Source organism: Triturus cristatus, chromosome 1_1 (genome assembly GCF_964204655.1).
Source record: "Triturus cristatus chromosome 1_1, aTriCri1.1, whole genome shotgun sequence".
In the NCBI taxonomy this organism is placed as follows: domain Eukaryota; kingdom Metazoa; phylum Chordata; class Amphibia; order Caudata; family Salamandridae; genus Triturus; species Triturus cristatus.
In genome coordinates, this window is record NC_140579.1 from 60,849,904 (window position 1) to 60,876,752 (window position 26,849).

At 45.9% G+C, this 26,849-nt stretch overlaps 1 protein-coding gene across 1 annotated transcript in view; it reads right to left on the reverse strand.

Moving 5' to 3' along the window:
* The window catches only part of LOC146869401 (E3 ubiquitin-protein ligase TRIM39-like), a 75,350-nt gene that overhangs the window by 40,669 nt on the left and 7,832 nt on the right, over window positions 1-26,849 (reverse strand). Inside the window, exons 2-3 of the mRNA XM_085599745.1 lie at window positions 18,267-18,362; window positions 7,852-8,082 (exon numbers count right to left, since the gene is read on the reverse strand). Of these exons, the coding sequence (XP_085455871.1) occupies window positions 7,852-8,082; window positions 18,267-18,362 (327 nt within the window). The remainder of the gene's footprint in view (window positions 1-7,851; window positions 8,083-18,266; window positions 18,363-26,849) is intronic.

Genomic DNA, 26,849 nt, shown 5'->3' on the forward strand with positions numbered 1-26,849 from the left:
GAAATGAGATTGTGATGACAGTTGTCATCAAAGGGGGGAAGTGAGAGAGCGTCATTGGTGTTAAGATTTGTAGGGGTGCACCATATTCACTGTTAGTCAGCACCCGTATATATATTCGAGAGTGTTTAGAATTGTCATAAAAGTATATTCATTGGCATAGAGATGTAGAAATGTAATCAGGCCTTGAGAGAAATGCAGGCCATCAGTTATTGTGAAATGTATTTGTATTACGTTTAATGTTCTAGTTCTGCAATAATGTGATGTATTAAGTAACTGTAGGTCACGTTAAGAAGTTAGAATGTATGTTGCTTATGTGCAGGTATAAGATGATTATGTTGAACTACTGTTCAGAATGTAATTGCAATACGTTTGATTTGCAAGGCCCAACTGCATATGTAGCAGAGAAGGCCTATTTGTTCCTTATTTTAGCCATGTTTATTAGGTTGGTAGACTTTAGAAAAGCTTAAATTGCAGTAAATGTAAAATTCCGTGGTGCAAGGATTTTTTCCGTTTTCATGTTTCTGTTGCAGGTGCAAGGACATTTAGCTCGTTAGTAGAATAAGTCTTTGCTGTAGGAGTTGAGATACGAGGGCCAGACTGGAAGGGAGTGAATTGGAATGTGAAATTGCAACTCCTAGCATGGAAGGAGCCTGGGACCCAAGGTCGAATTAATGAACAAAGGAAGATGAAATAGTACATGGAAATTTACAAGAAGGAAGGCCCGGCTGAAGGGGTGTGCTAAAGGGCGTGTGCAAAGGTTTTGGGATTTTGTATTAGGGTCAGTCCCCCGTGGGTTGAGCAGATGAGACTTAGGATGGAGGCTAGAAGGAGCACCATAGATCGAGCTCTCACTAAGTAAAGACTTCTTAGGAAGTTTCACTGCTGACACCTTTTATGCTTTTCTCACCTGAAAGGGAATGTTGTGTAGGGATGTCACTGTAGAATAGAGTAGGGACAGAAATGCTATAATTAATGACTTTAAAATTTGATATCACGATTGCAATTTTGTACCTGATGCTTTTAGAAGCAGTAGTTCTTTTTATTCTTAGTCGAATGCGGATACTTCGTAGAGTAGCATTTGTGTTGGTTCCCATTTATCTTCTGTGCCTTGTATTGAGGTGCCTTTATATTCAAATTTTTTTCTGATAATAAAAGGTCAAATTCCTAGACTTTGAGTCATCTTTTATGAATATGTCAAGTTGCAGTAAATATGTTCTGATAATCGTGTTTCTTCCCTCTACGCTATTTGGCAAGTAAAAAGATCCTGGCGACCTGAGTGGGTTCTTGTAGATAATTAGGTAGAGACAAGAATCCGGCCTTCTCAGTAGTTTCCATTTTTTAACCTGAGTGTCATTGGTGAACACATAAAAATGGTGCAGCTAATAACATACCAGCGTGACCTTTGTTCTATTGACAAATGCAGTTCTCTGAATTCACTTCTGTGGCTTGCTTGGGTGTAGCACCGGAATGTGCCCAGGGCTAGTGCAGGGCAGCCCTTGTGGTTAAAGCACCGAGGGCTGAGAGGTTCTCTGTGTCCGTGGGTGGCGGCAGCGTCAGGGGGTGTTGGGGGTCAGTGGGTCTGTGGTGAGGAATGAAGGTCGGAAGCAGACACTGCAGCACTAAACCATGTGTCACGGTTGTGTGCACACATAGATGACATTACTCACTCTGACTCAGAAGCGCCCCAAACAAAAACCAAGCCACCCGCTCGAAGTCGTCTTCTGGCGAGCAATGAAAGGATTCGGGGTCACATGCCAACATTTGGGCTCGGATAAGAGTAAGATTGAGAACAAACGCAGCGGGCATGGAATTCACAGCCTAACTTGCGTTGAAGCAGAAGAAATGTTCAGTAGGAGGAAGACAAAGCGATGCCCGGTTTACAGAAATCTCGATCAGTGGCACACACATCAACGCAGGCCACAGTGGCACACACATCAACGCAGGCCACAGTGGCACACACATCAACGCAGGCGCCACTTTCAGAGAGGTCGAGAGATCACCACATGGCTACGAGGCCATAAACTTGCCTTTTATGGCCAAGCAATGGGAAAGGAGGCAGGGAGCAGGACGGGGTGGGTCACGCGGGGTGGTGGTGTCAAAAGCATTGGTTAGTGCAAAACAGCAACTACAGAAAGGGTGGGGGGTTAGTAAAGACGGCTGCAGATGCACTGGGCTACGTGTCCCTGTGTAATGGAAGTGGTGCTCATGCAAAGCACTTCAGGCCCTTCGTGGCGAGTTTTTTTTTTTTTTGCAGATTAATATAGCGCAAACTCAACCCGAACGTATTGGAGCGCTTTATATGAGCACCAGTTATGTTACACAAGGACACATTCATTAGTTGTTAAGTATGGGGAGATTTAGAAATTTGCCCAGAATCACAGGAAATTGAGCCAAGCCGACGTTGAGGCTCAAATCTGGTTCCCCAGCTCCAAAGTAGGCAAAATTAAAAATTTAAAAATAAGCTGTGGCCCTAAGGCCACAACCTCTCCCTAGTTAGTGCTACATGAATGCGCGATAAACGGAAATAAATAAAGGGCAGTGCAAAGCTGCATCCTTGTGCAGATTTCAGCACTTTGTAACTACCCTCTGTGATGTGGCTGCACAGTGAGTCTTTGCGCAGTGTGACCTTTGCCGTATGGCACCCAGCCAGTGAAGTCCCCGCCCTTCCTGTCACCCCCGGTACATGTCACCTTAAGGCCCTGGAGCCCTAATTATGATTGTATTGGGGGAGGGAGGGCGAAGTACTTTGTAATTACCTTCCGTGCTCTGGCTGCAGAGTGAGTCCTTGCGCAGTGTGACCTTCGGCGCACGACACCAGCCAGTGAAGTCCCCGCCCTCCCTCCTTAATGTCACCCCCGGTACATGTCACCGGGAGCCCTAGATGCAGTCAGACGGGCCGTAACACCAGCCCTGGTTTGAACCCTCCATGTTAAGAACGGTCCAGCGGCTCCAGACGGTGTCTGGCACACAGAGGAAAGCACAGACGCTGCGTCATCAAATGCAACAGAGACATTCCACAGAAACAAATGCAAGTGGAATAGCGAGTCGCAATCCTGTTTTGGAATCTTGATGCGGGCGCACTGTTCTTAGTTAATCTGGATGTTCTTTGGGACGCCTCAGTACGGACATGTCCGCATGTGTTGGGTGGCGGTGTTTCAGACTGACAGGTGTTACAGTGACATGAAAGGCCTTTCCATTTAGCCACACGTACAGCAGCCTTTGGGTATGGGGTTTGTGGCTCATGTCATTGGTTAATAGTGTTGTTGTACACCTCATGCCATCAGGCCAAGCTATGAGCCTTCTTTCCAGGAAGGACAGAGTCTGCTACAAAGAAGTCCTGTCTCAGCCCAGGGGATAGGATTGAGCAGCAACTGGACACAGAACCGTATTCAGTGGCCGGCAGGTAAATATTGAAGACCACATCTCCATTTGGTGAGCTTGATAGAAAGGTCGAAGAGGTGAGAAAGGCCAGTTTAAGTCTTATAGACCCAAGTTTCGTTCTTTTTGTTTCCATAAATGCATTCATGGAACCACCTTACAGAGAGAACTTAGGCCACAGAAATATTTATTTGCAATGGCCCACGTGACTGAAAAAGAACCTCAGGATTCCGGAGGCCGATAGAACATTAAAGTTAACAGCTATATCCTAGCACTGAGGGGAACTTGAAGGAAGGACGGGAACTTTGAGGTAGAACCAGTTGACGGGAGATGTCCACTGAAAGGGTACGAAAATGGCTGAATGTGAAAGGATGCAGAACTGCACCTGCTTTCTAAACAAAGCCTAGGATGAGCCTGATGTGTGAGAACAAGTTAGAAGGAGAGATAAAAGGTAGGACGTGTAACTGATTGCAAGACTGGGAGTGTCAATAGTTCGACTGATGAAGACAATGCAGATGGATAGAGCAGCCGAGGCAACTGTCAAGAGAAGGGGTCCAAGAGTTGTGCAGCTAGAACAGTGCAGCGAATGTGGAAAGCTGGTTTGTATTGCATGAGTGCGCCACCAAAAGAGATGCAAAATGGAAATGGATGATGCAAAAGGTGGTACTTTCTGTAATAAATGCACAAGACCAGGAAGAGGAGGTAGTTAAGAGTGTCCATTGGTGCTGACAGTAAACAGGCTGCATCTATGGACCAAGATCGAGCATGAATGGTTGAAAAGTTCTTGAGTGGCTCATATATATTTCTTTGGAGTGTCCCTTAAATCCAGAATGCATTGACACCAACATGGATGGGTCGGCAGCTTATGTCCTACAAGGGCAAAGCTTAAGGTTTATGGTGGCGGCCCGGCCTAATCATGTCTTTTTTTGTGGAAGGTACACTGCAGACTTAAGAGACCAGCTAGAATGAAGCGTTCCCCAGCTGGTTTCAAGAGTTAGTTATAATCATGGCTGTTTTACTTCTGTGGTGACATACCATTCACATGGGACATGTTGGATGTGGAACGCAAGCCTCCTGAAATGATGTCGTTAAGGAGTGCTACAAATCATAACATGATGTATTTGTAGAAAAAACATTAGACGGTCTGTGGTTCTAAACCTGTTTCGAGTTAGTTTACATTATTTTTGAAGAAATGTGGTGGGAGTACAAATAGATGTGAATTTCTCGAATGATTGCATGCTATTTTTGAAGAGGGGAATTAGCATCTTTGTTATACAGAACTAGGAAGTACGTTACTCTGAGAATATATGAATTTCACTATGTCACGCTGCAATTTGGAGTAACATAAACTGGTAAAGATGGTTATAATTGTGTTAATTATCTTTTCAATGCATGGTTGGCATAAAGGATTGAGTGTGGCGATTCACTGTAGTTTTGAGATAGAAATAGTCCTCCCTTTTTGGAAGGAGGAATGACACACCAAATAGCCAATAGCACGTGGCGAGTAATCCTCCTGTGTAGTGTGCTTTTATCTACAGTATTTATAAATTAGAAATGAATCATCTGTCTTGCAGACAGCTAAAGCCGTATGTACCTAGATCTGACACGTTTCCACGGATACGTTTGTAGCCCTAATTTTAACAAAACCTTTTAAAAAACATAAATATAGAAAACTGTCCGCATTGAAATCAGTTCGAATTAGTAGCAGCAAACACTAGCGGTATGTGTGTGTGTTCTCAACTGGTAAACGAATAACTGGCACATGCAACAAGAAAGACTTTTGCGATTCCTTAATTGCGATTTTTAAGGAATCGCAATTAAGGAATTGCAAAAGCCTATGCATGTAGGAATTGCTATAAAAATAGCGATTCCTACAAATTCCTTAATTGCGACTCGCAAATTGCGAGTCGCAATTAAGGAATGCCATCCCATTCATTCCTATGGGCCTCCAGGCCCATAGGAATGAATTGGAGATTGCATGAGCAAATTGCGAGTACCAGTAGGTACTCGCAAATTGCTCATGCAATTTCAAGGGTGCAAGGGTGTCAAAATGACACCCTATTGCACCCCTGAAATTGATCTGTGCACATATGTTGCACACACACATGCTCTTAGGGCATGTGTGTGCGCAATATGAAACTTTGAAAAATGCACGAAAGTGCATTTTTCAAAGTTTTTGCAAATTACCATGAAGTTCAACTTCATGGTAATTTGCTCCCCCTATTAGCGAAATCGCTAATTTTTTAACTTTAATGCATTGCATTTAAGGAATCTCAATTTGGGATTCCTTAAATGCAATCGCAATTTAAGGAATCGCTATTTAGAGATTCCTTAAATTGCGATTTTTGCATTTGGGATGATGCATCCCAAATGCAAAAATACCGGTCGCAAAGGGGCAGATTCTGCTAATCTGCCCGTTTGCGACCAGTTTTCGCGTTGATGCATGTGGCCCTAAGTGAATAGGCAGTGTGTTATTAGTATTTACATTGAATAAGAGGTTGGTCAGAAAACGGTAGCATTATAAACTTGAGATCACCGGCCTCCCCACCTTGAATACACAAGCCTTGGGCCGACATGTAATCACATCTTGCTCCTCTTTTTTTTTTTCTTTGACGTGTTTGTGCAAACTTCCCATGATGTCTTGTTGCTTTCGGCCTGGGGCTCAGTGGCTGGCTTCTTGCCAGGCGTGTGGCGCTGGAGCGATCTGGGGGAGGGCAGATTACTCACTAATGTATTGGATTACCATCAGATGGACTGCTGACATTTAGTGTGCGCGCTTATTCCATGAAATCCCACTCGGGAGTGCTTCCGGCACTTGTGCATTTACTGCCTGTGTGATAATGGGATGTTGATGGGGGAGATTATCGTCCGTTGTCTGCTATTTATGTTTGTGTGCGTAAAGTGAACAGCTGGGAGGTGCGGAGCATCTTGCAGTTTGCTATGAGTGTGAGAGTGCCCGAGTATGTTAGTGAATGCGGTGTGTGTATGAGGTAGGGACCTCATTGTAATTATTCCGACATGTTGTGCTTTTCATAAAGCAATACAGCGAGCTATCCTTTACCCTAAGCCCAGTCCCCGTAGGTAGCAGCTGCACGGTAGCATTATTGCAGTCAATGAACCTTAGAACAAGGAGACTGTAATGTAGTCCGTGAGATGGCGACGGCAGAGTAGCAGAGGCAGAATGGCCACAACCTTCAGGGGTTAGAATAGATGTTCCAAGCTCATTCTTTGAAACTGCACGAGGGTTTGTGGCTGCCTTTAAATGTTTGCCAACATTTACCCCATTTTAGAGTTAAGTGAGCTCTTCCACCTAGCGGGATTTCCATAACCTGAAGCAGATGAGTGCATGTGGCTGTACTTTTGTAGTGCGTTCTGTAATATTTATATCAGTAAGATTACACTACTGTGCTCCTACAGCATGTTCACGGACACGGAGATCAAACACAGCTGAATGTGGCTCAGAATAAAACTGTGAAGTAATTTATGGTGAAGCCGAAGTATGTCGCTCGGGTCATATAGACTGCAAGATGTCTGGCTGCTCTTCTGCCGGTCTGTCCCTCTGTGCCCGGCGTCTGTATGTCTGTTACTCTGGGTTACTATGAGGTGGATAATAAAGGGCAATGCAATGATTTATTTCAGGCCAGTGTGCTGGGGAACGAAAGAGGCTCCACTATGGCCTTTGGGTGCACACAAAATGAATAGATTCTCCACTGAAATCACCCGAGTCAATATTGTAAATGATGAGTCTTGGCAAAAGTGTCTGAAACCGGTGACCTGAAGACTGAAGGTGGGGAGCTGGTTTCTGGCGCGTTAAACGTAATCCTCCCCTGTGTTTGGTTTCCAGTTCCCTGGGCGCGGCGGGTATGCACTTTAAACATGTGGGTGCTGCTGAGCTCATGTCCTGGGCTGGGGAGCTTATGTTCAAAGCTATTTTTCAGCACCTTGATCCTTTTTCATGTTTCCATATTGCCTCTTGGAGTCTTGGTACAGCACTGTGGCTAATAAAAAAATGCTTCCTTTGATATTACTCAGCAATGCCTTGTATCTTGAAGTCTGTTATGAAGCTCTGTGGTTATACTGAATAAGTAGCTAACTATGATATATGACATCTCTTTATTAATGTAATAACTGCACTTTCACAATTGCTTTATTAACCTTCTTGCTTCCTCAAATTTGCTTGAAAATGCACCATTTATCCACTGTTTTTTCAAAATTTTCTCAGGGAAAAACCCCCCGGAACTCCCCTTAGGTTGTTCAGGCTCGCTTGCTACGCTCGCTCGCTGCAGAGCAGTATCACAATCATTTTACGCGCCTCACCACTTTCAAATGTCACCAGCCGCCACTGTGCGTGGGGTCACTGTGCATTGACCCTGCCAGGAGCTCATATGTGTTCCACTCATACATTTAATAATGCACACAAAATAGGAATATTTTACTTCCTTCTTTTGTTGTATTTGCCAAACAGTATCTCACCTTCAGGAGTTCCCACGCCGGCGCCTCACACTTCTTTTCTATCTCCGTTATCACGGCATTGAGAGAGGTAATTTGATTGGACAGTTTGGTGATATTTGTATTTTCTACCATGGTAATTTTCTTCTCCATCTCCTCCAGTCTCCCGTGCAGGGTTTGCTCATTTTCTTTCAGGAGTCGCCGCAGTTTTTCAATCTCAGATTCAAGTTTCTTCTTCTCAGTTCTTAGCTTGTTCTGTCAGAAGCAAAAAAAAGCTGGTTAGATCTTATAAAGCTTCCTATAGGCCGTCCTGAGAGTGGGGGTCCAGGAGGAGGGTGGAGGGGCGGCCTATTGTGATTGATATCACCTTGCACAAAGGGTTTGTGTGAGAGACATCCAAAAAATGACATTTGAAAGAGAATTTAGAATTTTCACAGCCTGGTGGGCAGAACATTTGTATTTTATTAAGGAAACGGAGGCTAAGATTATGCAAATTTCCTTTATTGCCAGCTCACAGCAGCAACAATCGAAGAATATAGAACTTCAATAACATTCTAAAAGGCTATAAAGTTCCCCTGCACGCGGTGTTCTCCCTTTTTTGGCGTTGCGAACAAGATCGTTTCTAAGATCCATAACTTTCAAGCAAAAAACTTCATCAGTGAAAACTTCTTACTCTGGAAAAAAAAAAAAAACCAATACAAAATCAATAACTTTTCTCCATTCCAATGTGGAGAGATAATCTTGGCCTCCGTGTCTTCAATAAAATCCAGATTTTCTGCCCACCAGCTGTGAAAAATCAAATTGTTATGGCATGACACAGAGGCTAGCATTATGCAAGTTTAAAGTGCATTTGATACATTGTCAATAGCGCTTGCAACAGGTCTAAAGTAGCAACTTTTAAACATACTTTTAATGGACCAATCCGCAGCCCCAAGGATATCTCCCGGGAAGAGAGGTTTAGAGCCTGATGCACCCCTAAGGGAGTGTACACCAAGCATAGTAATGTCTACACCTGCTTCTTTCATTACTTCCTTCACCCATCTTGCTACGGTTGGGGAGGAAACTGCTCCATGAGGTAATTTATAGAATATTAGAAATTGTTCTTTATTTCCTCTCATACTCACAGTCCTTCTTTCATATTCTATCAAGGATTTCACTACACAAAGTCTTTCATTCTGTGACAAGAAGGGGTAGAAAACAGAAGTTGACATGGTCTCTGTTCGCCTTTTAAATAAAAGCAAACCCTTTGTGGTCGGTAGGCCCTGCTGGTGATGTCTAAGGCATTTACGTCTGAGGTCCATCTAAAAGATACCAGGCATAGCAAGACAGTGAGTTTATAAGAGAAACGTTTTGGGGATAACCCATAACTCTCTCCCCAACATATTAAAACCTGTAGGACATCTCTAATGTCCCATAATGCAGGATATTTTGCAGAAGGTAGGTTTAGTACCCACATACTTCACATAAATGTTTTAGTTAGTACGTTTTGTCCCACAGAGACTCCGTCTACAAGGCAGTGACATGCGGCAAAAGCTGATCTGCAAACATTAATGTAGGAGAGTAGGATCTGCTTCACATGGGTACCCACACTTTTTGCTGGTGTTTCACTGTTTTTCGACCTTAGTCTGGCTGTGGCCCTGCTAATCAGGACCACAGCCTAGCTGCTTCCTCTCTAAAATGGTTTGCATGTACATTAGGTACATATCTAATTGGATTCTGGAGTGCCTTATAAGCCCCTAGTATATGGTATACTATGTACTTAGGGCATGGGTACCTCAGAGGCCTACCAGGGGCTGCAGCATGTATTATGCCACCCCTGGGAAGCACTCCAAAATGACACCACAGGTCTGCTACTGCAGCCTGGGTAAGGGTGTGCTTGCACCCCTTACTGTGGTATAGGCTACCTATATCACTACCATTATACAGACACATATACACCTATAAGCCACTACTATGGCAGGCCTTGACAATCCCGAAGGCAGAGTGCTTGGTTTTGTGTGAGAGGGTGCCCAAGCATGAGCTGAGCCCCTCTGCAGCTTTCGGAAATACTTCCTTATGGCTGTTCTGTGATACAGCCATACCATATACTCTTAAGTGCATTATAACCTCACGGTAAACGCTAACTTTGGAATGGATGCATCAAAACATGTTGTGTTTGGTGTCAAACGCTTTGGAATACTATCCCCCCCCCCGCCCCCCCGCCAGTTCTGGCGGCGGGGTAGCATTCCACCCTTCTAGAGGGAGAGACATGTTCACACTGGCTAAACCCACAACAACCTTTCTGAGCCCTGGCATCACAAAATGGCTGCCTCTGCCACAGACACGGGTCTGGCCTCCTGTTGCTGACCGAAACTACGGCAGGGGAGGCCTGGACAATAGGTTTCCTGTCGAAGGGAGGTGTGACCACCTCCCCAGACAGGCAGATGTGTATTGGGGCTGGGCGGGAGCACTCTCTGGTGCTTTGAAGTCCTGCACTGGGGGCACACTTGGTGTCCCTGTGCATAGTCCAGTTCAAACCGGTTACAGGGGCTACCTGCCCCTGTTCTGGCGTGAAACTGGACAAAGGAAATGGGTGTAACCACCCCTCTTTCCAAGCCCACCCATAGGTGGGGCCTTAGAGTTAGTCCATCCCCTAAACTTACTATAAGTATAGGAATCCAGTCCCTAGGACTTTAGATTACCCTGAACGAAACTCTGCAACATATATCCTGGACCTTCGACTTTCTATGACGACTAGAAGATGGAAGAAATCTCCCTTGGGGTCAAGGAGTGGCTCCCCTGCTTGGCAGGCACTAAAGAAGCAACTGACCGGTCTGCATCACTGAAGCTCCAGCCGGACGCCGAAGCCTTCGCATCACCAGAGGTGAATTTCCTGACTTCACCGAGGCTACCCTGAGTCCACAGCAAAGCTGAGGCCCGTGGCTATTGTGGGTGACGTGGAACCGTGACCCCTGGACACCGCGATCTTTTGCAGCAACAGCATCTTCCTGGGATTCCTCGAAGTTGTGCTTTGGGCTCCGAGTAGCCCCAGCCTTGAGCACCTCTTGCACCGAAGATTGCTGGCCTCCACTCCATGAGTGATCCGTGGGCCAGTTTCAAGTGCGACCGCTCGAGGGTCCTTCGCGATCACTAGCCCGTTGGCTAGCCTGTTCCCACGAAGGCAACTCCTTTTCTAATTGGGCTTTTCTGGTTGCTCCAGACGTGCCCCGACTTACCCTCACTGGATGAGTCCCTCAGACCTTGCTGGTCTGCACCGCAGTCCTTTCTCTGAATTCCAGTGACTTGCTGTTGCCAAGGCTTGTTGGGTCCAATCTGGTCGCCAACACTGCAGCACTCGACAGACTTCGTGGGACAGCTGAAATCCGGCTTGTGGACTTCGTCGACACCTCCTGGACCTCGTGACTGAAGACTCACCTGAAGCACCCGACATCTGTGGGCATTGGTCTATCCTGCCCTTGGTCACTGGCTAGTGACCCAGACTCTGTCCCCTCTGCTTTCAGGTTCCTTCCATCCTAGATCCAGGCTTGGATCTCTTCGGACACTTCTCCTCTTCACGGCAGCAGCAGTTCTTTGCAGGCTTCCATTGAAATCGATGACGCGACCCGACACCAAAAGACACCTATGCACCCGGCTTCCCTGGGTGAGGTAACTTGAGTACTCCGGTGCTCCTGTGGGTGCTGGCCCTAGAACTTCTTAAGTCCAAAAGGGTTTGGTCCTGACTCGATTAGAAGTGTCCCTAATCTTTACATTTCCAACCGCGCCATTGCCCATAGAAGATAACGGGAACCCGCGGTTGTGTTTACACACTGCATACAGTCCCCGTGGGTCCCCTGTGTCACTACCTTGGGTGGTTCCTTGGGGTCCCAGCGATTCTACAGGCTCTAGGCCTTGTGTCTAGTTCAGTCGTGGTTCTTATACCACTATTTTGGTATATGGTTTGGTACACCCCTAGGGCCCAAACGTGTGTTTTTGTGCTATTACTGATAATTGCTGAATTGTAATCTAAGTACTTCGAACTCCAGTCTCATAAGGAGACTAGAGTGGTGTGTTTTATCTTAAATACTTATATTTTGAATATATACCTGGTGTGGTTGTCTTTTCATTTGATCATTCAAGAGATTATAGACTGGTTAAACAAGCTGCTTTACATTCCTTCAAGACTTAGCCTGAAGGCTGCTCTCCATAGCTACCACTAGGATAGCTTTCAATAAAGGTTGTCTTTAACCTATTCACCACAAGGCTTTGTTTGGACTGATAAAAGGTGCCCACTAGAACTAGTGGACAGCATATATCAGGCCACCTTCTCACAATTAACTGTTCTATAAGAGAGTCCTGAAGTGAATAAATCCAATAAGTAATTAACTACATGTAGTAAATCAGTTGAAACGGGATTGTAGTTCCTTCAAAGGAACAAACCCATTCCTCCCAAGTAGTCTATATGCTTTCCTTGTGCCAGGCGCCCATGACTCGGATAGGAGTCTAAAAGCGTCTGCCGAAAGGCCTAGGATCTTCCATTGTCTCCTGAAATCCTCCAGGCCATCAGCGTCAGATGTCCCTGCTCTACAAGAGGATGTGACTCTCCGTCTGTCTGGGCCTGTAATTATTTCCCTGAAGGTTGGAATTAAGATTGGTAAACCTATGCTCATTTCTAGTAGAATTGAGAACCATGCCTGTAACCTCCAGAGCGGTGTTATCACTACTGTGACCTCCATGTTCCTGCAAACGTGCAACAGTAGCTTAGGTAGCAGTAGTAGGTCTTGGTAGCATAACAAAAGGAGGGGAAGCATAAAGTGCTAGGCCCTGCCAATTCGGAAGGAAGGCTTCCACCCTGAGGGTCTGGTATACAGCTGAAAAACGTTGACAGTTGAGTGTTCAATCTGTCCGCCAAGAGGTCCACCCGAAGGGTCCCCATATCGACTGGCAACTGAGGAAAATGTCCTTGTTCAACCTCCTATTGATAGAGTCTCTGAAATTCTGGGAGAACCAATCCGCAACACTGTTTCTCTATCCTGGGATATGCTCCGCTGCTACTGACATGCCTGCCCTTGCTCAGACAGTAACCCCAGAAGACCTTGGCTAAATCTGCAAGACCCTTGGAGTGAGGGTCCCCCATTTTGTTGACGTATCTGACCGCAGATACGTTGTCCATGCACAACATTACAGAACACTTCATTAAGTCTTTGGTGAAGCAGCAAATTGCAAATGAACCTGCCAGTAATTTCAAGCAGTTGATGTGCAACTCCCTCTCCTCCTCTGTCCAGTGTCCCCCTACTGATGAGTCGCCACATCTTGCACCGCATCCCTCTAAACTCGTGTCTGATTCTATCACTGTCTCCTGGCCTGCCATTCCATGCTTCTTCATTCCTCAGCCACCAACGTAGTTCCTTCTTTGAATCCAGGTCCAGAGACAGCATTTGAGAATAAGAAATTGTGGTAGACCACCCATTCGTTCAACTCTTTTAGATTTATCACTGGTCTCATCCCCTTGTCCTTCTTCTCCACTAGAAAGATCTTGCTGATAAAACCTGACTCCGTTCCCTCTTGTTTTGCCTCTTTGGTCAATAAATCCTCTACTTCTTGTGTTACTAAAATAGAATTTTCTTGTGAGAATATCAGTTCTGGGGGAATTTTCCTTTGTAATGGTGTATCTGTAAATTCGATCATGTATCCCTTCACTGAGTCTAGGACCAAAGGGTCCTGATTCACCAAATTCAAAATTCCACAAAATTGGGCTGCTCTGCCTCCCACCTTTATAGGGGTATTTGAAAGGTCTTTCATAGTTCTTACCTACTGAAAAGCCTCTTTGAGTCCGCTCACTTCTGAAGCCTCTCCCGTGAAGTATTTGTTTCTGGGGGTATAAATGACGAATGTGGAGCAAAGTGTGGGTGCACAAATCTTGCGCCATGTCCCAGGTAGGGTCTTGAAGAGCTTTGGCCACGGCTAAGGAACCGACCCCCTGTTCTCTCGGCCCTGCCAAAAACCCTATCCTGGAAAACTTTCTTGATGGCTTTCTAGGACTTCTGAATTGAGCTAAATGCTCCCATGTACTTAGCTATGTCCCTAATAAAATTGTCCCCCAAACAGTAGACCTTGGGAGGCAGCTACCCCTCCGCTAGTGGTCAGTTTGACCAATTCGAGATCTATTTTTTGCAATATGCTTTTTCTTCTCTCATTTGAGAGTGCAGTATTTGCGTTCCCCAGGAGGCAGTTGGCTCTTTGTGCCCATTGGCGCAATTCTTTGGGGTCAATGAGGGTGTCTTTAAGATGAGCCACTTCAGCCATCTCAAACGTCTTTGTGAGTGGGCCAGTAATATCAAGTAGACAGTCTTGGCAGGACTTGAGGCCTTTATCGATACCTTTCCTAGGGCCTTATCCTCCCGTGACGCTTAGAGCCACCACCTTTGCGTCTAACTCGGAGGTAGACCCAACTTTATCCGGCAGGGCGGGGCGTGGGGTGGGCATTCGGATCTAAGACGGGACCTGACCTCTTTGGTATTTCCTTCCTAAGCCAAAAGGAGAGGTACTCGGAAAAATGCCGCGATGGAGCCAACTCTGGAGACAAGGGTTGTTTGAGCGGGTCAAACATACTCTCTCCGAATGGGTTAACAATGCCCATTTTTGACCTGGAGGCCTTTGATGACTCGTCAGTTGTACCCATATTCCTCACCTCTATCTCCTCAATATACGTATCAAAAACGAAGGAACAGGATAGGTTAATTTCATCCTCCAATGTTTCATCGCAATTGATGGGAATAGGTACTTCTGGGCCTTTTTCTTGCCCATCTGCAGTGCCCGAGGCACCAACATTGTCACCGCCAAAGCGTGAAGTCATTTGTTTTGAGCATTTGGGCTTTTTTACACTCTTAGGCAGGATTTCCCCTGGAGCCCCTGTCCCCTGGGCCTTAATCACCCCATCTCCCCCTTCAGGGTGTCCTGGGACAGCAACTGGCCAACCCTTCTTGGAGAGAACCTTCACTTTTTTATTAATTATGTCATCCAGTGTCCCATTACCTTATCCAGTCCTTATTTAGAAGTTCTTCCAGTCTATCCTCCATAGTATTCTCTGAAGGCTCAAGGGACATGGCAGAAGGTAAATATTATTTAAGATTACTGGGCTCAGTGTAAGGAAACAGCTGCTCTGGCAGTTCATTGGACTGCAACTGCCAGAATTGAAGCAGTTGGCCCAATCAGTTAAAATGGCCACTGTTGTGTCTTTACTAAGGTGTCCCAATCTCCTAAAATGGCACTGGCGTGTACAGAGTGTGGCTGACCATCTCTTAAGGGTCTTTCCTCTAATTGTCTGGTTCTTTCTTTATTGTTGTGCCCCAGACTATCTCTTTTTTTCTGTTGTTATTTATTAAACTGTGCGATGATTGTGCATCGCACCGCTGCCTTTATTTACATGGGTCTGCAGTCGCTGATGGAAAAGGAGGGCTGCCGGCATCTTTGTTAAGTAGACGGACTCTCTTCCGTGGCCACGTCTGTGAGATGACTCCACTGGACTGCTGCTGATGGGTGAGTCACCGCGTGTGCAGCGCGACGGCATCAGCGGAAGGTGTCCTTCGCAAGCCGGTCTTTTTTTTCTTTTTCTTTCAAGAAGCTCCCGCTATTATGGCAGCGGGATGCGGGCTCACACTTTTCAAAGAAAGCTGGCCTGCAGCAACAAGTGGCATGGAGTCGGACTTTGAAAGAAAAGACCAGTCCACAGCAAGGGTGTATTTCTTGGCCTTAAGGAGCCGAGGGAAACGCCGAAAAGTTGTGTTGGGTATGGAGGTAGTAGGACCTCCGACCCGACGCTGTAAGAGAGGGGAAGTTAAATAGAAAAAAACAAACAACCACCCTCCTTCCTAGGGTTAGGAAAAGACATTGGGAGACATGGGAAGTTACACAATAACCTGGTTGAGCGTGTTAGTACCAGGGTAGGAGATGGATATTATTCTTATTTTCTATAGAGGAGGGTGGTATATTTCAAGGTAAAATAACTCAATCAGGCACCGATTATGATATGCCCTGTAAAGCCTCCAACCTTTGGTCGGAGCCTTTAGGGCCGCATCGTAATGGGCTATTCGGCTTTCCTAATTAAGATGAAATATAAGATATAGGCAGTCGGAAAGTAAACTGGACGGTCATTCCGGCTTGCTTCCGACGGGCTCTTAGAGCACGTCTGCCATTCAGCAGCCGGCCTGTAATCTCAAGGGCCGGTCTGTCCGACATGGAAACCATGTCAAAAACATGTTTAGGGCCCCCAGCAGGGCCCCCTTTGGTGCACAGCCTCCAGTTGGAGTCCTGGGGGGTGCCTATGGTGCCCCCCTGAAGATCCCAGCACCTTGTGGCTGGCACATTGAGGTGCCTGCCACTGGGTGCAGGGATGAACCGTACCTCCAATTTTACTATGGGAGCATGCATTACGGCCGGTTTACAGCTGGAATGCATGCTTCGATAGTGGAATATAGACATGCGACAGAACAGTGTTCCATCGCATCCTAATGAGGTCGGGACCGGCGACATCAAAATCAGCCCTAAGTATTAGCACTATAAAGGCTGCACTTACCATGGAAGCAGAAGCAACAACGAAAGGGAGAACACTGCATGCGGTGGGACTTTATAGCCTATTAAAATGTTATTGAAGTTCTATATTCTTCAATTGCTGCTGCCGTGAGCTGGTAATAAAGGAGATTTGCATGATGTTAGCCTCTGTGTCGCGCCATAAAATTCAACTAAAGAAGTTTCAAAGCTTTAGAGGGTGGATCTGGTTCCTCTGCCTGCAAAATGAGTACAATAAAGTAGGACCCAATTCACCTTAGGAGAAACACTTCATGAAAACTGTGGGAGGGTTTATCAGATACCATGAAAGGTTTATGGCAGTGACACCCTTGTTAAATGTATCTCTACAGACACCCCCTGTTGATTACTTTAATATCACGACCAATGGCAGTGTCAGATTGGTGATAAATGTGCACCACTGCTGAAGGGGCTTCCACGTTACAGGCCTGCCCCTTCTCCCATCCTGATGTAGGGCTAGGTGCACCAGTTATCCTAGGATATTCCCGTCAGCTGTGCCCTATCCCTGTAAGAAAGGTCTAATGAAGGCATAAAAACTGACGCGTCAAACTAAGGCCGATTAATAAGACTGTTGAAGGAAAATCTTGCAACGAGGATTGAACAGAACAGAGAATGCCCAAGGTCAGAGGCTGAAGCTGAGCTGTGCCCATTTCATTCCTAGAATTAGAAATGCATATGTCCTGAAGAATGGAATGTAAATGTCACGAAACGTGCTAAGATTAGAAGGCATTTGGGTAGATGAACTATTTGTGGCTTAAAACTCATGTACACAATGTTGGAGCTTCCATTACTTCGGTGAACTGTGTGGGATGTTCTCTGATTTGATGTTGTATATACAATACCATAGCATGATTACATTGCTAAAACCTTTGTTTAGGAAGGGGCTTACTCCAGGCTTGATTTGTCTGTTGGATGTATAGATCACTACAGATACACGCATACACAACCCACAGAGGTACACACTCATATAGATGCACACATTAATGTGCACACTCACACACAAACCTTGTACCAACTCACAGGTGGATATCTTCAGTCCATGCATGCACAGACTCACGGAGGCACATGTCCATGCATATATATACTCACACACAAACCTTGTACAAACTCACAGATGGATATCTTCAGTCCATGCATGCACAGACTCACACATCCATGCATATATATACTCACACATAGATGCATATACAATCTCACGGTTGTGTAACTCACCACTCATGCATATATCAGACCTTGCGATACGCAAACCCATAGAGAGGCATCCACATACGCAAGTACAAACCCACAGCCAATAAATACAGACTAAAGCATACACAACCCTCAACCACACATGCACATAGACACGCACATGTATTTGCATACTCTGTGTCTCAAAACCTATATATGCATATGCAGACACACACAAGCACTAATCCAAGCCCAAAAAACAGGCAGATATAGAGATGCTCAGACATGCATGCACTCCCACAGATAACTCCAGGACCATCCATACTTGAACAAAATCTTAGACACGTACACCTAAGTGTGAACATGCACATAACACACACACACACAGACACACACACTGGTATGTACTCACAGCCAGATAATGCCACAACTGTGCACACATACTCTAACACACACTGCGTGAGTATGTAAGTACTACCTTAGGATCAGAAGAGTAATTCTTGATTTTATGATTTTTTTAGGATGAGCCCGTGGCCGGTTTCAGCCCCAATATCCAAGTGCAGTGACTCCCGTCAGTATATTTATTTGGTGGGGACCATGACCCAGTTTGTAGGGTGACTCATCAGCCTCCGTGTTCTTGAACTCTAAGAGGCCACAAAAAGACAGGGGCATGGACACACACAGACACAGCACTCACTGCAGCCACTCACCCTCATGGTTTTATATTGTTCCTCTTCCTTGACTTTAGACTCCTGAAAATATTCCTCCTCTTTCTTCAGAAGACGCCGCCACTCCTGAAGTTTTACCTGCAGAGATGAGAGTGCAAGAAATAAGAGTAGATATATGGAGTGCAGTCTTTTTTTATTATTAACAAATTTTATTGACTTTAACGGCACATAGCGGACGGTACTCAAAGCATATATTTCGGATACAGTTTAGATGAGATGGTGCCAATTATATTCAAACAACAATACTGCGCCGAAGCCAATGTGAGCCCATGTGCACTTCTTCTGCTATGTACCATGACCATGAGACCGTGTGTGCCACACCCAGCATTACTGCACCTCTTCTGCTGTGTACCATGACCATGTGACAGCGTGTGCCACCCCCTGCATTACTGCACCTCTTCTGCTGTGTACCATGACCATGTGACAGCGTGTGCCACACCCTGCATTACTGCACCTCTTCTGCTGTGTACCATGACCATGTGACAGCGTGTGCCACACCCTGCATTACTACACATCTTCTGCTGTGTACTATGACCATGTGACAGCGTGTGCCACACCCTGCATTACTGCACCTGGTCTGCTGTGTACGATGACCATGCATGCCTGTGTGCTACACCCTGTATTACTGCATCTCCGGGTCTGCACCTCTTCTGCTGTGTACCATGACCATGAGACAGTGTGTGCTGCACCCTGCATTACTGCACCTCTTCTGCTGAGTCTCTTGACCATGTGAGCCACTGTGTTATGCCCAGCATTACTGCATTTCTTCTGCTGTGTACCATGAGAATGTTTGTGCCACATCTGCGTTACTGCACCTCTTCTGCCATTTTCCATAACCATGTGCGACACCCTGCATTACTGCACCACTTCTGCTGTGCACCATAACCACATGAGCTCCTAAGATAACCCTGCGTTACTGCACCGCTTCTGCTGTGCACCATAACCACAGGAGCTCCTAAGATAACCCTGCATTACTGCACCGCTTCTGCTGTGCACCATAACCATAGGAGCTCCTAAGACAACCCTGCATTACTGCACCGCTTCTGCTGTGCACCATAACCACATGAGCTCCTAAGATAACCCTGCATTGCCACATCATGTGAACATATTTACAAGAAACGTTCGGAGCGCAGTGTTAAGCCAAAATTGCTAATGAAACGCATCAACAGTTTCAGAACGCAGGGATGCGCCGTATTTGCAAGATATTGACGCACTCCAGCATGTTCCCTAGTGATGCCACTAAATTTAGCTGCCTAGCGCCGCAAGGGTGCCTGTGTTGCAGGCAATGATTAGGTCTCGCCTGAGACAGCGCATGCCGTCTCTTTGAGACATTTAGTAAGTGGCTTTTTAAAGTGCCACCAGAGGCTTTTGGTGGCCTAAAGCTTGAGTGCACATGAGCGTGCACGCCCGCAGCCGCAATCTGCCTTTCTGTCATGGCTCATTAGCCTCCTCCACCCCCTTGCTGTCTGCTCTCACTACCCCCCTCCCTTCTCCCCCCTCCATAGTCTAGGCTGGGCCAGCACGGACCATATAGCAAAGGCTTTGAGAGATTTTCTAAAAATGTTAAAAATGCAAACCTACACGTGTATACATAAATACATTCCACAGAATATATATATATATATATATATATATATATATATATACACACATTTTATTTTTTTTTAAATCTTGGCGAACCACTTTGATAAAGCATGGTAAAACATGAAAATGGTAGAGAACAGCAAGCGAGGCTTCAATTTCAATTTTAATATGTGAACCACAGATACACGTTTAAGGCTTCTCTTGCATTATAAACCTGACTGATTGGAAGGTGCATTCGACCATCCGAACACATTGCAGAACCCTTCTGCACAGAAAACTATCCAAAGACAATTTTACTTCCCACTTTGCGAATCAGGCCTCACAATAAGCGTCCGTTATTGATAAAATGGCTGGCCCGCCCTCCTCCCATATTGTGTGCACATTATATTTGACTAAATTCACTCATTAGCTGAAATAAGAGCCGAGAAGGAAGTTCGGAATCAGGCGAACAGTAGCAAAGCACCTGAATGAAGTAACACATTTCTTCATCAGCAAATCTAGTTTAACGCGGGTGTCGCCAAATATGTACCTCACGTTTCCATAAATCGCTTGTAGCGACCGAATTAGTTGTTTTGTTGCACAGTGATCAGCTATCAAGCTGGTTCCACGGCACAGGCCTCCACATGCCGCCAATGGCCACCAGGTTATGTTTACACTCACTGCCCCTAGACACTGCCCTTCCAGCGCTCAGGGCACCGCATACCAACTATGCACGCGAACAGAGTACACGACGTTTCATTACTTAACCTGTTAGCTAATAGCACGCATTTTCACACAGCTTGAAATTTAAGAAAGTTTATAAAGCGTACCATGCATTAGGAGGGCCTCACACCATTTAGAAGACAAAATCACACGACCTACCACTAAGCTACAATTCTCATTAATGTACACTGTCCAGTCACTTTTTCTTGGGAAACCTTTTGCCTTCGTAGACAGCTTCAGGACGGTTTACTTTAGGTTTCTTTGCCCATTAATGAAGTCTTTATGTGAGATGCTGCAGCGCCCAAGCGTGCAGAGGCACAGTCCGTCTCAGTCAGTGCTTCCTGATAAAGTTACGGCAGCTCCTGTGAGCTTTACATGTACAGGGGACCTCGGCGGGGCACCTGGCACACAGACACAGGACCTGCAGAGTATTAACTGACATCCCAACAAAAATACTCATAAGGCATGCAAACTCAGATTCAAACACCACCAGGTTTGCGACCACTAAAGAGATTTTACGGTGTAAAGCAGCCTTTTATAGGTCAGAAATTGGCTTTGAGCATTGCAATGTGAGAGGGCATAAAGAGACTTTCACATCACATTTACAAGTTGCAAATGTGTGTCTCAACAGCTTGTGAACTTCAACTGCGGCTTCAAAACAAATGATCAGTTAGCAAAACCCTCTGAGCTGGGCTAGCACCTGATCTGCAAAGGAGAACTGTCGGCAGCCCTAGGGGCGAGCAGGCAGAAGTCGATACTCCACAACACCCCAGGTCTTCCCCCAACAAGAAACACTTGTGTTAAAGAAAGAAAGAAATAAAAAGAAAAAAGTGGCGCAAGGCAGCTTTTTTTTTTCCTCTGGAAACAATTTCAGGGATGTAGGCCATGTCACGCCTATATCCATGCCGGCCGTGTAGGGCCCCTAGAGTGGGAAATTCGTAATGTGACCCATTAGCATATAGGTCGCGCTGCAAAGTGCACAACCATTTGGAAAACAGAGTATACAAGATTGGGGAGAGGAGTTGGCCTAATGGCTAGGGCGCTGGACCTCGGACCTGGAAAACTGGGTTCGAGTCTCGGTAATGACACTGAACATCCTGTGATTCTGGGCAAATCACTTAATCTACCCGTGCCTAACAAAAAAATTAATGTCTGTCCTCATGTAATGTAACTGGTGCTATGTAAAGCGGTCTGATACCCGATTGGATTCGGGTCAAGTTTGCGCTGTATAAAACTCTGGAAAAAAACAAAACAAAAAAAAAGATTTACCACAACACACAATTGTCAAACACTACATCAGATAATTATTTGTCAGGAACAACTGGTGAAAGCCCCTTTCAGAATTCTGGATAAAGCACTGGACACCATTACAAATTACTCGTTTGCCTACTACCCACCTCCCCCACCCCCAAGCGTTCTTGACACACGTGACTCATGCCAGCCAACTAAATTATGGGCACCATTGGGACCAAGATACCTTGAGAGTTTGCAGAGGAAAGTGCAGAACACACAGTTACTGCTTTGCCTTAGACTGGCTGATGGTTACCACATGAAAAGTCATGTGTAAATATACGACATAGCGCCAAATGCATTTTTCACCCATTTTTAGGTCTCGGCTCGAAGGCTGCGCTTGCGCAGTCTCGCTCCGAGATTTAATGTTAGGAGTGGGGCTTTAACCTGCCCCTTTTTTTTTACCTCTTCTCCATTGGCTGGCCTCTGAAATACTGGTCAGCCATTGGAGAAGAGCATTGTCTCTCCAAACAAGCCCCGTCTTTTTCGGATTCGGGGGCGTGTTTTTTACTTTCTTTCTCTCCTCTGGAATGTAAACATTCCAGCCAATGGCAAGAGGAGAGAAAGAAAACACGCCCCCGAATCCGAAAACGCCGCTGCGTTTCTCCGAGGCATTTCTGCTTGACCTCGGAGAAAGGCGGTGGTGTTTATGGCGTTAAGAGGTTGAATGATGTACAAAGCTACACATTTCCTCTCAGTACTACACTCACACTCCGCCCTGCTTGCTCTCTGCCCCTACCAAACCCCTCGTGCGCATCCTGCATGCCACCGGGGGTCAGGTCTGCAAGCCCTTTGTGAACCCGTCCTGCATGAGCTACAGTCTCCCTCCCCCACCCCAACCAAAGGCCAACTCAATGGCGACGAGGCACGCCTGCCCTCCTCCTGCACTCCACCCTACCAAAACCCTCATCTCTCAGATGCCTGCACAAACCAACGACTGCCTAGGACCCACGCGCCACCAACTCACACAATCACTGTGGGACTCAAAACAACACCGGAGGGGCACATACTGCAAGGATGCTCTTCCGACAGGCGAGCATGAATCCAGCACCAGGCATAGGGCTGTCAGCTGGGCCCAAGATCTACATCTCCAAACAGGTGTGTGCATAAAACAACACACTACACACCTAAATGAAGACACGTGTGATACAACGCCATCCAACGCCAGGCGCAACCTCAGCCCCCTGTACGAGACTCCTAGAAGCATGTATCAATGTTCAATTAGAAAGCGACTGCTGCGCGTCGCAGCACATTACAGACAGCCAACAGTAGCAAACCACCATACTAGCAGCTGGCGAGCACTATACAACTACCAAATATCTCTGCTCATCATCACGCACGACACAAAACCACGCCCTACATAGCCAACCATAACCTCATACTCTTCCTACATAGTATGGCGCTATCTGTCCTCCAAAGGAGCGTCAGCGCTTTCTGAGGCCATGAAGCGCTACAATGGACGAATACAACTTCAATTCAAGCAGGGACGCAATATAACTTAACAAGACGGTGGAGCTGACATTGCACTAGCCCTTGAGCAAACACATCCTCTGTAGTCAAGGCACTCCTTTCCTGCAACGTGATTTTTCGCTCTGGGGGATCACTTTCAGTTGTTGGCATAAGGAGGTATTTTTACGGTACATGTGACATTTATTGCTAGACAAACATTAGCAAAAGCAGGTTCTAAGGTTATGAAAACATTCCTCTTGCCTAATCTCAAAGTGAGAAATATTTTGGAAGACAAGTCACTCAAAAAGCTCTGCTGTCACCTTGTATCGTGTTCTTGAAAAATTACCGCTTAACATCTCGCAGCACAATTTATCCCCTCTTCACCTGACTTAAGTGGGTGGTATTAACCTGTTACCTTCCCAAAGAAATTTTGACACCATGTATCCGCATTTTAGCAAACTGCCTTCTCGGAAGATGAGGAGCCGCTGAAAACTACATTTCGCTGACATTCTGTGTACACCACTGGGTGTGATCTTGTGCAAACCGCGGTGAAACATCCGGCTACGTTTAAATGAGTGACACTACTTAAAGTTTGGTAACTTGACTGATGGGAGGCCTGACTCAAACGTACCGCTGAACGCACGCTGTTCGGGAGGTCCTGTTTGCCTGTTTGCTGAAATCTGTCTTGAGTTACATGCATCTTTACATAGAATAAGATGCATTGCTCACAGCGCCTACTAGATATAACTGGCTCCTGCGGCACTGCACATACTCTCTGCGTCACCTGCCCTGCGAGAATTAACCTGGAACCACAGAACTGAGCACCGATCGCGACATTTATTATCTTCTGTTCACAGACTCCACGTGCTTGCCAATTGGCTTCTTGGTACTAATGCGCCTGAACGTCTACCCTGCTTTGTCTCCATGACGTCTGCTTCCGCTCCAGGCGTCACCGGTCTTTCCATGTACAGATGACCTCACTCCATCGGTGTCCAGTGTTTATCGAGACACTGCCCCCTGCGAGAGGCCGGGCACGGGTGACCACTCGGAGTGTTTCTATCGCTCCTTCCTTCCTCGCCTGCAAATGTAAATAGAGAAGTGCAGGTACTGACTAGCACCTGTTTGCCCCTGAGATCGGACTGGGCTATCGGGCAGGGCCTGAAGGGCTGGTCCGGAGAATCAGTGTGTGGGCCAGTTTTTAGGTCTCGGCTCAAAGGCTGCGCTTGCGCAGTCTCGCTCCGAGATTTAATGTTAGGAGTGGGGCTTTAACCCGCCCCTTTTTTTACCTCTTCTCCATTGGCTGGCCTCTGAAATACTGGTCAGCCATTGGAGAAGAGCATTGTCTCTCCAAACAAGCCCCGTCTTTTTCGGATTCGGGGGCGTGTTTTTTACTTTCTTTCTCTCCTCTGGAATGTAAACATTCCAGCCAATGGCAAGAGGAGAGAAAGAAAACACGCCCCCGAATCCGAAAACACCGCTGCGTTTCTCCGAGGCATTTCTGCTTGACCTTGGAGAAAGGCGGTGGTGTTTATGGCGTTAAGAGGTTGAATGATGTACAAAGCTACACATTTCCTTAAGGTGAAACTCAAGAGATCAGAAAAAGCTGCTTTACATCTAGCCGTACCTCTTGAAATGGGTAGTGTAGAAAATGGAAATGCATCTCAGATATGAAAATTTTTGGGAAGGCATACTATACTGGCTTTAGAATACTTCTACATTCGTCACGGTAATGAAGCATTGTTGTAACGTACTGTGTGTAGCGCGAGCCCTGCTCCTGCCCAGGCATTTGAGTTCAGTGTGGCCAGTGTCCACCAAGCGGCGCCCGACCAGCCTCGGCTTCTGTCCGCGCATGCGCTCTGGCTGGTTCCAGTCGGCTCCGTTTCTGTTCCCAGGATTGTAAACCGAGGCCGCCGTGGGTCTGTTTCCGCCGGAGGCACGGCAGACTGAAGCAAGGATCCCAGGCATGGCCGTCCCTACGACGTTCCTACCGATGCTGCTGCTGCTGAGTGAGGTGACTGCCGGTGAGTTAAACCATACAGTGCACCCTACCCGCCTGCTCTGTGTTCATATGTCACCATCCCTGCTCTGTATGCCGTTCATGTATCGATGTGCCTGTTCCTCACTTGTCTTCTGTGTTATCTACGTTGAATCCTGCCGGCCCTCCTGGTCTCCTTTATTTTCCCGTATCTTACTTGCTAGAAGCCCTCCCTGCCTGTTCTGTGTCTGCTCCGTCTTACTCTTTTAAGTGTGCTTCTGGCCATATCACTCGGTTTGCTTATATCTTGTTCATTTTATGTAATTATGCCCTTTCCTGCTTGCTCCTCGGTCTAAACACGGTCCCTCCAGGGGCCCTTCAGATCCCCTTGTTTTAACCAACTTCCAAGACGCGTGAAAGGTAAAACGTCAGACAAAAATCCTAATGCGATGTGTTCTGTTGGTAGGGATTCTGCCAGCTTTCGTGAGAGTGCCTCGGCGATCAGTGTCTCTGCTTCTCTGCTCTTGCGCAAGGAGCGTTTCGTGGTTAGTTACCTCGTTTACCGGGCATGTGCAGTTGAACCGTCTGCTGCCCCTTTTAGGTTGTCTATGTACCAGTTCTGTTTACTGCGGAGGCTGTGTGTTTGTTGTAGGATCTGATGAACAGCAGTCATCTATTATTTAGTAGTATTTGTTTGTTTGTTTGTAGTAAGCTTTATTGCGGTTAAATTTACCATAAAAGCACATAAAAATACACAAAACAGCAAATCGAACAATCCATTTCATACACAGTCTCAGATTATTATTTGATTATTAGACATATAATCCTTTTAAAACTTTTAAATATTTTCCAATATACTAAAATTAATAAAACAATGATCATTCTAAAAGGGACAAAATAGTTCCACTCTCTCAATATTCATTTAATTTAATCTTAGAGTAAAGCAGCATTGTTAATCAAATTCCTTCGAATTATCCACATAGAATGAAGAAACTTGGCTATTGCAGAGACAATCACTGGCTCAGTGTCTGTTTTTAGTACCCTAAAATAAACCAGATATTGCTTTATGCCCAAATTTTTACACAACTGGATTATCCATTTCTTCCTGATGTGAGCATAAGCTGGACAGAAAAGGATAACATGAACAGGGGTTTCATCCTCCATACGGCAACCTGGACAAGGGCGTACTAGTCCCCCTTTCCACCTATCAATATTATAAAAAAGAGGCAACGTGCCATATCTAAATTGTAGATAAAGCTTCTTTGCAAGGGTTGGTTGTATTAGATCAATCACAGGCTCAAAGCTATAGAAAGACTTGACATCCAAAAAGATATCAGTTAAGCTTGACGTTTTTACTGTGCGAAAGAGATTCCTTAGGTTGGTTTCTTTAACAGCACCTGTTATAGTTGTCTTAGAGGTACCTGTACAGGAAACTTCAGGATTTAACCAGAGTTCCTCAAATCCGGTCAGTATAAGTGACTGTTTAACAAATGCTAGCCATGGAATCCTACCAAATCCTATTGATGCCATGACAACTTGGAGCTCCTCCTTGTAGTGCACCAGCT